Here is a 13,760-nt window from a genome sequence, read left to right as displayed (position 1 = left end):
GTAGCCACTGCTGAAGTTCTAAAATGTATAATTTTGAAAGATTTAGGGAGAAAACTTAAAAAAAAAAAGACTTATTTGCATATTGCATGTCTCAGTATAAAGCTGAGTGACTTTATTTATGGTAAAGTGGGAAATCCATCTTTTAGATTATGTTGCAGAATTGCTTATATTTGTCCATTAGTTGTTGACCTAATGCCTTCATTAAATCACATTTTCAAAGAGCTGCATGGACCGCATTATATTCTCATCCTGTGAAAAACAAACACACAAAGCAAACATGAAAATCATACACCATTACAAATACAGTTGGCAAACATCTATAGTGAAATTAGGTGGAACAAACTGTACGCATGTAATGACAATACCTGTTTTTCAGCTTGTTTGGAGAAATTTTTAGCAGAAAAAAAGTGTTTAATGGATATACTCCTAGTTTTGCAGACAATTGCAGAAACTGGAAGGGACCTCAGGAGATTATTGAGTCCAACACTGCTGGTAAAGCAGGTACCCTACACTAGATCACACAGGTAGAAGAGTCCAACTGGGACTTCAATATCTCCATAGAATAACACTCCACAACCTCTCAGGGTAATCTGTTCCAATGCTCTATCACCCTTACCATAACAAAGTTCTTCTGCCTGTTAGTTTTTGGTTGTCAGTATTCCACATCATAACATCATGTAGTGCACTGGGTGTTAAAGTGTTAATGCTCCAGTTCCAGGCACCTGTCCGGAGTCACCCACCACGACCACCTTTCTTTCCTGACAGAGGCAGTCACAAGGCATGGGGGTGACTGCCTAGCCTTAAGCTCCCCCCTAGGCAGATCCTCCATCGCCTCACCCCTCATCTCTCTTTCAATTTCCAGCGTCTAAACCTGTTGATTAGAGGGAGCTGAGGAAGTGGGCTAGATAGGCAGGCGGTGGATAGGATCGAGAGGAAACACTTCTGCTGTCCCTACTTCTTCTATGAGGAAAGATAGGTTCTTATACTTGGTGACCAGACAAGACCATAACGTCTTAATGTTTACTTTGTGAAGGCAGAGGCCTTCACAGGCACTATGAATTCAGAGTCCTGAACTAGATATATTCCCTAGACCGTACAGTGCTACCACAATGATAGTTGTGCCAAACAAGTACTCAGCACAAAGAGGGGATTTTAAAAGAGACAGTTACGTATGTGTTTAAGAACACAGAGGCCCTTGATGCTACAAAAATAAATAAATAAGTAAATTACAGCAATTGAAAGTGGAGCTTCTCTAAATATGCCCTGCTGTGTTAATTCTTGCTTTTAAAGTATGCCACACTATAAGATCCACACTAGAAGTGATCTTAGCTTTAGAGTTTGGTTGAGAGTGTTTTGCAGTGCTTGTTTCCTTGCCCAGTTTTGACTCTCATCTTCCAGCTTGGAATAGAATGCAGGGAATAGTGAACATTTCCTGTACGCCTCTAGCATATTTTCATATGCACCAGATGCAGCTCTGGCTGCCACGTTTATCAATGGGCATTCCCATTCTAAGGTTTGAAGTAGAATCATTTGTTACACAAAACCAGCAGGGAATGTTTTAAGCAGACTTGCTCTAATATCAGCTTGTGTACCAAAGGATGGCTTGTAGATGAGGAAGCCAAGATACACATCAAATTCTATGTAACTACAGGCATGCTGTGACCCTGTCCTGACTCAGCAAAAGATTCTGGTAAGAAAAAGATAATAGTAGAACTAGCAGTACCGTATGCAGAGTGCCGAGGATAGCTAAAAGTGTGGACTGGTTTCCTCAGCAGGAAAAATTGAACTAAAATGACTATTTTGCAGCTGGGAAAAGAGATATGGAAAAGAGGGTGATAATGATGATATATGCTGTTTTTTCCATAGCACAAGAGCATACAGAATGACTATTAAAAAAAGACTATAAAAACACTGCATGTCAGAATCAAAACAGATGAGTTTACTATAGAAAGGATTACAGAATAATTTAGTTTTGTTTTAGGCATTATTATATACTCGTGAAGGATACTTCTCACTCTGGAGTGATGGAAATCACTGCACGTTGAGAAAAGAAAGGAAGTTTAACATTATCTTTCTAGATCAGTCTCGTACCTACTAATTTATTAATAAAACATTTTCCTACAGTGTGTTTTAAAAGGAAGAGGCCACTGCCCTCTGGAACAAGTGTAATCCTGAAAAAGTTGAAGCCACGTTAACAGAGCACAGCTCCTGAAGCAATTTTCTTGAAGGACTTGGGTTGAATTAAAAACTCCAATCTCATTTCTGAAACTAAATCTTGACACAAATATGAATTAAACACTTTGCAGCTCAGAGCTGTTAATAAAAGAAAGGTCTTAGTAAGTCTAAAGACAAAAAAAAAAAAGTGGGCATATATTTTGTATGTCATCATTTGGATTCCACATCAAGCAGAGCAGCAAGATGACCTGCTCCCTAAGATGAGAGAATGGTGTCTGTCATGTTGTGAGAGAGTTGCCCTATAAATCACTCATTTTGAATACTCAGAGCTAAATAAGAAATCTACTAACAGAAGTGAGAAACTGAATCACTTTGGCAAAGGAGAACAAGCAACTCTTTACTGAAGGTACTAATTTTCTTTGTAAATGAAGCAATCCGCCTATTACTATAATCACTATATTCCAGCAAGTCTTTCTTGAAACTTCTAGAACTCTGTAGACATCAGCTGGGAGATAAACCTCATCTCTGTTTCAGATGATCAGTGTTAGCAGAGCAAATACCTGTCATTCATACTGAGTAAGACTGACAAGCTAGAACCACCATCAATGTGATACAACACTGCTGACAGATAGGACACTACCCAGTACCCATTGCTAAGGATACACAGGACAACCAAGTTAGAGTCTTTTTTTTTTTTTTAAATTACACTAAAGTCAAAAGACTCAGTAAGTGACCACTAAGTGGTTGTGACCTCTCTGTATTTTGCTACTTTTAAATCACAAGAGCAATCCCAAGGATATATAAAACAATACACACATTCTAGCATGTCTGTGCTATTTCCAGTTCTGCTTTTCATATTCCAAATCACTATAAATTTATCACTCACTAACTGCACTGTTCTTTCCTATCTCTCGTCTACTGTTCACTTCTTGGTGTCAGAATACAATGCACACAAAAAGCAATGCACACAGTCCATACTGCTGATTTCTTGACAGCTTCACACTAATCAGCCATACTGGGAAGGCTGACATTGCATCCGAACAACTACAATTCCTTATATTTTTCACTGCAACAAATAGCATAGGTCCTTTTGCCTTATCAATTTGCATAGTGTAATCAAGCTCACGTTATCACGAGGTGTAATGCAACATTTTGCAGTATGTAACAACATAACCTCTTATCACACCAATAGTTGGTACCATTATTACCATTATTATTTTCTTTTTCTTGCATTCTTCACCTTACGTATTAATGGTACCTCCTTAAAATTCTGAAAATGCATCTTTCATCACATTGGCTCCTGGTGTGAAAGCAAGTCAGTTCCCAAGGGCAGAGGAGTGAAAACAGGCTGTAGTTTTTGCTGCATGTTTACTTCAATCCTGGCTCAAAATGCAGAGAGCTGCTTTCAGCAATTGAAGGAAATTAATGGCCACCTAGACTATGTAAACACTTGTAACTGCTAATCACAACCTATTCTTACTGGCTTGCCTTGGAAAAAAAAAAAAAAAAAAATCCAACACAAAACTTGCCTGCTGTTAACTCCTGCCATTCAACAATTTGCAAGCTGCTTCACTCTCTCTAAAACTTACTGCTCAGGGAACACTCTTATATGTGATAATTTTTCAAGTAATATATGGCTGTGACTGTATGCTGATTTTATCAGTAGTGTTACCCAGCACTGTCAGAAGACATAAATATTTAACTGAATGCAAAAAAAAAAAAAACTTTTCACTGTTAAGTATGAATGAAATGCTATTCTGCTCACTGTCACTTCAAAAAATAAAAATCAGTGTATGATAGCAGTAGCCAGCTGATATGGATTCAACACATCACTGGTTGCTTACCTTCTGGCAGCTCTCAATGAATTCATCTATGGTAACTACTCCATCTTTGTTTTTATCCATTTTCTGTTCAGAAATAACAGAAATGTATGATTACACTCCTGAAATCTACTTTAAAAAGTCATTTTTAATATTCATTTCATTTACATGTCGGCCTAGGGAACAACTAGGCCAAAATGCTGTAACGATGTAGGAAATAATACACTAGCTTGAAGAGCTTGTTGAAAAGGCAACGTGGCGATTAGATCTGAGAGACAAGTGCCTTGGGATGAACCCAAGAATGAAGAATAACAAAATTGATAGGATATGCAAAACTATTACAACAATGAAAAAAAAATCTTTCTACAGCTGCAACTGGAGCAGCTTTTTGGTTCCCTTTGTTATCTGACCCACCTGAAAAAATGTTTCCACATGTTGTCTAGGTGTGTCCTCCTTGAGAACAGGATAAGTGCATTTCCCCATCATATCATATATTGCTTTCATGATATCAAGCATTTCCTGAAGAGAAAAAAAAATGTGCAATTCAGGGTGCATAATATATTGTGCTTTGATTCAGAAAACATAATTTCTATGATCAGCATTTTAGAGAAAAAAATTAGATTGTTATTTAGTGATTGAACAGCTTCAAGAGTGTACTGAATACCCCTAGGAATTCTAGCACATTGGTTTGGCTTTCATTACTTGTTTTCTACATGCAGATGAATGTTTTTGATTTAAAATACTTTAAGTGATTCAGAATACATGCACATTCACTGTGGGAAGAGTCTCCTAAAATCTAATGCATAAGTAAAAGGAAAAAGAATTCTATAGCAGCAGGTTAACACACAAGACCTTCATACAACTGAGTTTTCAAGAGAAAGAAAAAATACCTACACACAAACTTGCACACTTGCAGTGAGTTTCCCATTCTTATCAAAAGCTTTGGATTTTGTTAATAGTAGGAGTTACAAAAAAATGTAAGAATAACTGTAAATGTAAGTCATCTGCTGTACTCTGTACATACACATTTCTGTAATACATAAGTTTGTGATAATTTTTTTCTCTTTCAATTTTGATAAATGCCTTAAAATGAGAAAAAAAAATAGCACATTTAGTTTGATAATATGTTATACATTAATCCTTGACAGGTCTGATTTGACAGTGGCTCTTCTGACCCCATTCTTCTTTCAAAGCAAGACTTCTGTATACAACCATCAGTTTCAGTATTAGTATAAAAAGTAGACCTACCTCTTTAGTTATGTATCCATCCTTATTTATATCATACAAATTAAAAGCCCAGTTCAGTTTCTCTTGTACAGTCCCTCGGAGTAAAATTGAGAGACCCATAACAAAATCCTAAATGGACAAATGGTCTTGGTAAGTTTGGAATGGAGCAATATTTCACAAACACTCAGAAATGCAGACAAATACATCAGAATCACAGAAATCTTGAGAAGTGTGTTATTTCTTTCACTAGACAGTAAGTGTTAAGGATTGCTGGTTATTCAAGAAATTAAAAGTCAAGGCACTGTATAGTACTCCAGTAATTAACAAGTAAATTGAGCAGTTTTCTATAAAATAAGCCACTGTTTTCTGTTAGTGGATTCATCCTCTGAAATGCCTCATGTAAGAAGTCTTTGTTGAACTAATTCCAAGTAAAAGCAAACCCCGTGGTGTAATGACTCAGAACAAAGCTTAAGCAGGAGTTAGATTAATCTGAGCACAGGAGACCAATTTTGGAATAGCTATCCACTGAGGAACATTACATTCTTGTTATATGTATACCTCATTGGAGGTAGAATATATAGTTCTCAAAACTCTTAGTTGGATCTTGTGCAGTCACTATTAAAAACTACATGTGTGTTACCTCATTACTTAAATCTTTCATTGGAAATCCAATAGGGAATGGCAGTTATTTTGCATCCATGTGCCATCTCAGTGGTCCTGTTACCCACCAATACTCTATTGCTTTACATCTACTCCACAGAAATAAAAAAGAAAACTGTTGAAATTATGTGCATGTAGTGTTTGGCTACGGATAACTGACAAATTAACATTAGTAACATTAGTCAGGATTATTCAGACTATACCCTTGATCAGCAGACAAGCAATTCTGAAAACTGATATACTTACGTAACACCAGGGCTAGAACAAGATTTTTACTTCACAGTTGTAATGCTATAATGTGATAGAAAGTACAGCAATAATAGCAGAGCGGTACAACCCGAGGCTACAGTAAATGAGAACAAACCCCATAGATGCAGAAACAAAGGAAGAAAAACTGCTTAACTTTGGAAGGTCTCAGGTAGGCAGTGATCTCCAGAGAGATACCCTCACCTCCCCTGCCAGTCCTTAAATGAGGTCTGGGAGTGGATCCTGGCTGCAGCCCTACCGGTCACTTGTTTATGCACCTGAGCTCCCTTGGGTTGGGCCTGCATTCTCACCAGGTGCTCAATCACTGTTCAGGCTGTGACAGCATTTCCACTGTAACAGTTAATATTCTTTTCCTAACACAAACCTTATTTACATTGCATGAACATCATCCATACTAGAGAAGATAGCAATCAGGCTGCACTGTCATCTGTCTTCTGCATTTCTTAGCTCATTTACTGCATTTTTTAAAACAGTGGCTTTTCTTTTTCCTAAACTTTTCCTCCACTTATTTCTATTTGATAAGCTTGTACACCCATACATCTGTGAAATCATCCCTATAATGTGTCAAGCACAATAATTCAATAGCTTATATTTAAATGTGCATTTTTACATTATTGTTAAAGAAATACAGGAATTCTTTAGAGTAACACTAAAGCAGAGACTACAAAAGCTGAATGATTCTGTGCTGCCTTTGACAAAGTGTGCATTTCCTTAAAACAGGAACAATAGAAAAGAAAGTGTACCCATTGGAGTAAAGCAAACACAGACATCACAGCCTTAGATGCTCTGGTAAGCAGAGCTCTTTTGACAGTTTCAGACTTTAACAATTCCAGTAGTATGCTCTGGGTTTTCTTAGTCTGTCATAAATTTCTGTGTTATTAGTACATGTGCCCTTTGGGGTAAATTAATACATGAGTCTTGAAAAGAGTTTTGCTCAACTTATCTTGTCTACATCTCAATGACTAATTGAAGGTCATAGAGTCAAATCTCCAAACAGCTCTTTAACAGCATGCTATAAAGTATTAAAATGTCTGAGAAATTTAGAACAGATTTGATCACATTACAGCATTAGCAATTAACCTTTTTGATTCAGTACTATTCGTATTTTTCTGCACTATTTTACTTCCTTCCTGATGCCATGTTTCTTGAATTCTTCTGCAGAGGTCTCCAATAACTTTATTTTCTTAAAATAATATGTTTCACAACTCTTGGCACCAGCAACATTTGCATTTATTCTGATGCTTAGAGTGGTGAGGCACTGGAACAGGCTGCCCAGATAAGTAATGGATGCCCCATTCCTGGAGGTTGGATGGGGCCCTGGGCAGCCTGATCTAGTGTGTGGAACCTCTACCCATGGCAAGGAGGTTGGAACTAGTTTGACTTTAAGCCAATCCAAGCCATTTGATGATTCTTAAATAGTATCTACTTTCCTTTTCCTTATTATTTCTCTTTCTTCCTTTCTTTGAGGCACTCACTCATACACTAGTAGTCTTCCTGACAACTCATAACCTTCCAGGTGTATGCTCTAAGCTTTGCAAGAGTGGGTCACCTCCTTCCCTAATGCACTATTGCATTTGGGAATCATACCCAGATCAATCCAGGCACACTGCCTTTGTCTGAAAGTTCTCTGGAGTTCTCCAGTTCAGGAACAATAAAAAGGACTTATCATGAAAGGAGGTTGTGATGAGCTGAATAAGGACCAGTTAGGACAGGATATCTTTTCTACATATTTAATTTCATACAATTTAAGAATATAATTGTAAAACCATTTAGAAATGGAAAATCAGATTCAGTGGTCATAAACTGAATCCATACAGCGTTTTGGGCTAGATCTTCAAGAAAAGGCTCTGGATGGTGGAAGGAGTGGTGCATGCCAGAAGCGGTACAGCTACGGTGTTAAGCTAGTGATGCAATACAGAATGCTACAATGGAGCAATAGTATTTAGGGCAGCAAATAAGCTTAGATGGAGTCTGCCATGGAAGCACACCAAGTGTGAGTTCTTTGATATTTGCCTTTATTCCTTTTCACAGCTCCTTATTTCCAATCCTCTAGCTTCCTACTGAGCCTCCCGGTACCTGTGAAGACTTTGATTAAAGGGGTCTAGCAGGGAGCGTTAGTTACAGACATAGTGGGGCACAGATGTAGTTAAGACAGCAAAGGTCACCAGTGAACTGTAGAAACTGCTATTGAGAGGAACTGTATTTATGTGTAGCTGTTTTACACTGGTATCAGAACTCTTGTGAGATCCCCACTGCCATGCAAAAAATTGGCTGCTTACATATACGGCATCAGCAAGTCTTTAACAGAGAATCAGACTTGAAGATATTTGAGCTCAGTAAATCTCAAGTTGCTGTCTTGGAGACAGTGCCAGTTCATTACTGTTGTTATTAATTAAATATCAAAGTTACATTTGACCTTAAGACATAAAAGAAGACATAACAAGGCAGCTTAATTCTGGGCTCTCCACTAGAAATGAGTTAGCAAACTAGTTAATTAATTAATTAATGCAAAATTCTGAGGGAACAGTTGAGGAATAAAGTAATCAGGAACTCGCCAACAACGTTACGAAGGAATAATTAATCATTTTAGGAACAACAGATACAGATTACAGATTAAATATTGTTTAAGACCTCCATTGCATTTGGTGCAGCTTTTGTACTTTAAGGCACAGAGAATTAGTGGGGTTACTGGGTGGCTTTTCCTTTTATCAAGATCACATTCAGAGCTTTAATCTGCATCTACGATAAACTCGGGGCACTGATCTGAATGTTACTTGTTTATTGCTTACATTAAAGCAAAACTACTTTGCATAACTAATGAAAAAACTACGTAAATCTCTAAATTGACACAATTATAGTATAAGGAAGGATAGGTTCAAGAAGTTGTTCCATGAGTTTCTTTTTATACTATGTAAAATGCTGCAGCAGAAGAATCTGACTCTTCAGAACTGTACAGCTTTAGGGATGTGCAAAATTTCACATACACAGCAATCTCACTAAGGAGCCTTGTTCAATGAAGGTGTGTTTTTGATCAGTACAAGTTCTGCTTAAGTCTAGTACTTTGTTGGTGATTAAAAATTTGATGAACAAAGACCAAAAAGCTAGAACATATTCTCTTTCTTCTTTCCTGCAATTCTAGCTACCACAGTGTCATTAGAAAAAAGGAAAGTGCAACAGACAAAAAAATATCCTACATGTTATATTTGCAGTTCTTCCAATACCATTTCAAATTTTCCTGTCCTTTTCACACTGAAGAGAATCAAACAGCATTTTTTCTTCACAGATCACAGACCATTATACTAAACTGCATTTAGTCCTACATTGTGATGTAAAAAGAAGTCTGGAATGAATCATTATTTGTTCACCAAATTTTTAAATCACACCACTGATCCTTTACTCTTTGTGCCAGTGGGTTTTCTGTGTCTTCTTGGTTTATGTGTTTTTTTGGGTGGGTTTTTTTTTGGCTAGTGGGAATTAAGTAGGGTGTGGATTGGTATAGAAAAGATATGGTTGCATCTAAGATGAAAAGGATCAGGAAAAAAAATAATGTGATTTTTCCCATTTCACGAAACCCACGATTCACAGCTACTTTCACATCGTTAGAAAAATCTAAACATTTTTTAACATTAGAAGGATGCTTTTAGAGTGGTTATTGTACTGTTTGTAAGTATGAAACAGTGACATGGCACAATGACACTGAAGCAGGGTCTTTTGACTGCACTAGAATTACACTGAGCTTACAATTAGCGCAAATGAGATCAAAGTCTGGGTCACTTTATTCAAATTGATACTGAACCACAGTACACTGGAAAATGTCTGTTCTGGCAATGATAAAAAATGCCACTTCTTTTATTTTCCTATTTTCCTCTATTCCAAAGCCTCTTTTGTACATGGAAGTGCACTTTGAAATATTCAAATCCATTTAAAAAAAGCTTTACATCTACCTCATTTCTTAAGATTTTCTCTTTGAGATACAAATGTGAACAAATTGTCCAGGAAGGTTACAAAAGCTTCTTTTGTTCTCATTTTCCCTAATGAAAACAGCAGAAATGTTTCTTAAATATTGATGCTAAAAATACTTTCCAGCACTGCTGCTGCTGTTACTGATGTTACCAGGATTCCTTGTGGAATTAGCCTGCATACAGGAGATGTGAATAAAAGCTCCATTTCGGCTTCCAGTTTTACACAGAGCCCATTGATTTCAGCTGCCTGGAAGAAGGGTTTGTTGTTTTTTTTTTTAAATAAATGCAAATAATCCCCCACAAAATGCTCTGGTTATGATCCCAGCTGAGGTTTAGATTTGTGATTACAGTGCATCTGCTTGGCAAGGATTCTTCCATATTACATCAATAATAAAACAATAAAAACTTTTAAGAAAGATTTTTCTTCAAATAATAAAAACATATATAGAGCATTTAAACAAATTTCCAGCAGTTAAATTTAATTCCAAACCAATCTCAGGTTGTAAGGATACCATCTGTCCATTGAAAAACAAGCAAAACATTTAATTCTATAGCTTAAAGTAAGGGCTCCTTTTCAGCACAACCTGCTTTCATGTAACTGCTGCAGGGAGTTTGCCTTTTTTGTCATGGTTTTGTGTCAGTGACGTCAGCCTTTGCAGGTGGTGACATCAGCCTCAGCAGGGAAAGACAGAATTTTTAAAAACAGATTGGGCAGGTAAACAGAGGACGAATTAGTTTTAAACATTTGTGCTTTTAAATACTATATATATTTGTAGAACCTCTTCCTGGAAATTATATAGTGTATAAGCAATCCTATTTTGTCTGAATCATCCTTGCAACTTCAGCTGGATCAGAGTCTTTCTCATCTTGAAAGCAGGAAAAAGACAAGGATTCTGTTGTGCAACTATTGAACAAGTTGACTTACCTTTTAATGGGCAAATTTACAAAAAATGTTATATAGCATGGCTTGAGTTACATTTCTGTAACTCATTTACGATTGTAAAATAATAATGATTTTGTTACCATGTCAGAAAAACTCGAGTCTTTTTATGTGATCCATATAATAAAACCAATCACATTCAGCTTCACTGCAAAGAATATTAAAACATTAAAGAAAATGTAGAGAAAAATATAACAGTATCACTCACCTCAAAACTTACAGATCCATTGTGATCAGTGTCAAATGCATTAAACAGAAAATGTGCATAAGTTGTGGAATCTACAATTTAGAACAATAAAAACGTGTCATAGTAAGCACATCTTATTCAGTGAAAAGAATTATAGGAAGATATATTTTGACACCAACTAAAATTAAAATTTCAAATCACTTCAAACTTTTTAGGGGGGGCAGGATGGACAGGGTAAATTAGAAGATTAAGTATATGTGCAACTAGACCTGAAAGGAAATTCTGAAAATATAGCCTAGAATATCTTTATTCATTTTCATTACCGTTGCTGTATGCAAACGATTAATCACTGAGATCTGAAAAAGTGGTTAACAAGTCATGTTATTGTACTCTGAAACAGTCTGCATCAATGGGAATGCTACTTTATCAGTTAAATGACCATAATGGGAGATCTTTCTCATGTGCTAAAGAAGACAAATGTGTTCATTTGTCACTTTAAGTGAGGGAAGCAGGCACTGCCATCTGTGCACTTGGCGTATGGCTTTTACACTGGCAACAGGCAGATTGCTTCAGTTGAAGATGAGCGGGTCAGAAGCTGCTGCTGTTCTGGGGCTCTACATGACAAACTGGCACAGGGAAATGCAGAAGATGAGATTTCAGAGTTGCTTCAGTGGCATCTGTCACCCATCTGGCTGTTCAGTACTTGTCAACAGCCACAGGTGAGAGACCCATAGCTGGAATGCTGCTCAATTTCCATTTTACAAAAACTAGGTGCTTAAAAACCATGAACATGAGTGGCTGTGACTAACTGAAGAGGTCAATAATATTCTGAAAGATGGCTGAACGAGTGATGCCTTCACTAATTGTTTACTTTTCAAGCCTTTTTGACTACTTATCAAGTCATTTTGGAAACACTATACAGCATCCAGCATATGGTTTTGTAAGGATGCATCTTTCCATTTCCACCAGATTCCTTCCAAGAGACACAAACTGGTCCACGAGTAATATATTTTGAACAGAAACTCAAAACTATGCTTCACAGATTCAGACCAAATAAGTGATGATGCTTAATTTAATAAAATACCACTGTAATAAGAACAAACCTTGCAGCTTTCAAACCTTGTGTCTGTTAACACATTTCAGAGAATTTCCTCCCAAAAATTTAGAAATTCTATGGAGATATTCATTCACTCATCTATGATGCCAGCCATCAATGTAGTTGCTTAAGCATGACTTAGCAGGTAAATTTCCACTTTAACTGAAAAATGTAAACTTCTTTACTAAAGTTTATGTTTAGAATTTTAATTCTCATATTTTCTAAAATCTACTGAGACATCTGTTGTACAACAATATAGTATACAAGTCATCTTCAAAAAGAAAAAACGCACATTATAGAGGCATAATTACTGTAAACTGAATTTTAAATACCGTCCAATTCTCTTGGCACTCATTTCTTGAAAATGTGTGAAATATTCCTAATCATTTTCTGTGTATTTACATTTTTTTTGTGCGTGTAATTTTAGTCTGAAATTTTGTCTTCCAAAGCACTGCAGGATGAGATACTCTGGTGTTTTAATTACAGCTACTTAATGTGATCCCCATATGCATCTTGAACATTAATCACTTTAGACAAAAGCTTTACTTTTTATGTCAGATGTGTTTTCATTTCAAGGATCTGATATAATTAGTAGGTTAAATTGATATTTTGACAAGTTGAGGCAGGAACAGATATTAAATCAGAATTCTTTTGAAATACATCATTAAAACATTTTAAATATCAGACCAAAAAATGGTAATCATTATATATCCAAGAGTAAGCCTTAGAAAACCATGAACATAATCTATTCTTTTCTTAACTGAGAAGCACAATAATTGCTCAGTGTGTGGATTCCTATCTGTGACCTGCATGGCCGAAGAACAAATCCCACTGTTTTTTTCTCAGACAACCTGTTGTGTGCATGCAGGGAAGCTACCGGGGCCTAGTCATTCACCAGTATAGCACTGGCTTTCTCATTTTCTAGAAAGTTAATTTTCTACTTTTCTACTTTTTGGGCATGAAAAACTTTTCAGAAAGCTATTCCTGCCTTTTGAAATACATTGATTTTACTACAATTCTGTGTCGTCTCCTTAGATATTCTTGTAGATCCTGTGTCCCTAGTCCTGGATAGTCCTTGACAGCACTTGATAAAGGTCACTGGATGACACTGGCAGATCATGATTTGATAATTGCTTGATCACTCTAGGGCTTAAAATGTTACTCAGTATCATTCCTTTTGCTCAGGTGATATGTACAGTTTTAATTATAAATTCTGTTGTGTTGGTTTCTTGATTATGTGAACATTTGTGGCACACATCTACATGTATTGTGTTTTAACATGGGGACATATGAATATGTTGCCTTTGCTGTTGTGATTTCAAACATTTTTCTTTTTAATATTCACATGCAAAAGCAGTATTTCAAGTTCAGCTGAAATTCACAGAATCACAGAATCACAGAATTGTAGGGGTTGGAAGGGACCTCT

At 36.5% G+C, this 13,760-nt stretch overlaps 1 protein-coding gene across 6 annotated transcripts in view; it reads right to left on the bottom strand.

The window, feature by feature from the left end:
• Positions 1 to 74: 74 nt before the first annotated feature.
• Positions 75 to 13,760, bottom strand: part of KCNIP4 (potassium voltage-gated channel interacting protein 4) — a 284,967-nt gene continuing 271,281 nt past the window's right edge. For 5 of the 6 annotated variants that reach the window (XM_010710336.2, XM_010710338.2, XM_010710337.3 and 2 more), the window contains 5 exons: positions 11,260 to 11,330; positions 5,244 to 5,351; positions 4,410 to 4,514; positions 4,020 to 4,082; positions 75 to 249 (listed from right to left, as the gene is read on the bottom strand). In XM_010710336.2, the coding sequence (XP_010708638.1) occupies positions 202 to 249; positions 4,020 to 4,082; positions 4,410 to 4,514; positions 5,244 to 5,351; positions 11,260 to 11,330 (395 nt within the window). In that variant the 3' untranslated portion in view covers positions 75 to 201. The remainder of the gene's footprint in view (positions 250 to 4,019; positions 4,083 to 4,409; positions 4,515 to 5,243; positions 5,352 to 11,259; positions 11,331 to 13,760) is intronic. The other variant, XM_019614932.1, reaches the window with a different exon arrangement.

This window comes from Meleagris gallopavo, chromosome 4, assembly GCF_000146605.3.
Source record: "Meleagris gallopavo isolate NT-WF06-2002-E0010 breed Aviagen turkey brand Nicholas breeding stock chromosome 4, Turkey_5.1, whole genome shotgun sequence".
In the NCBI taxonomy this organism is placed as follows: domain Eukaryota; kingdom Metazoa; phylum Chordata; class Aves; order Galliformes; family Phasianidae; genus Meleagris; species Meleagris gallopavo.
Note: the sequence above shows the minus strand (reverse complement) of the source record. Positions and strands in the feature narration are given on the sequence as shown.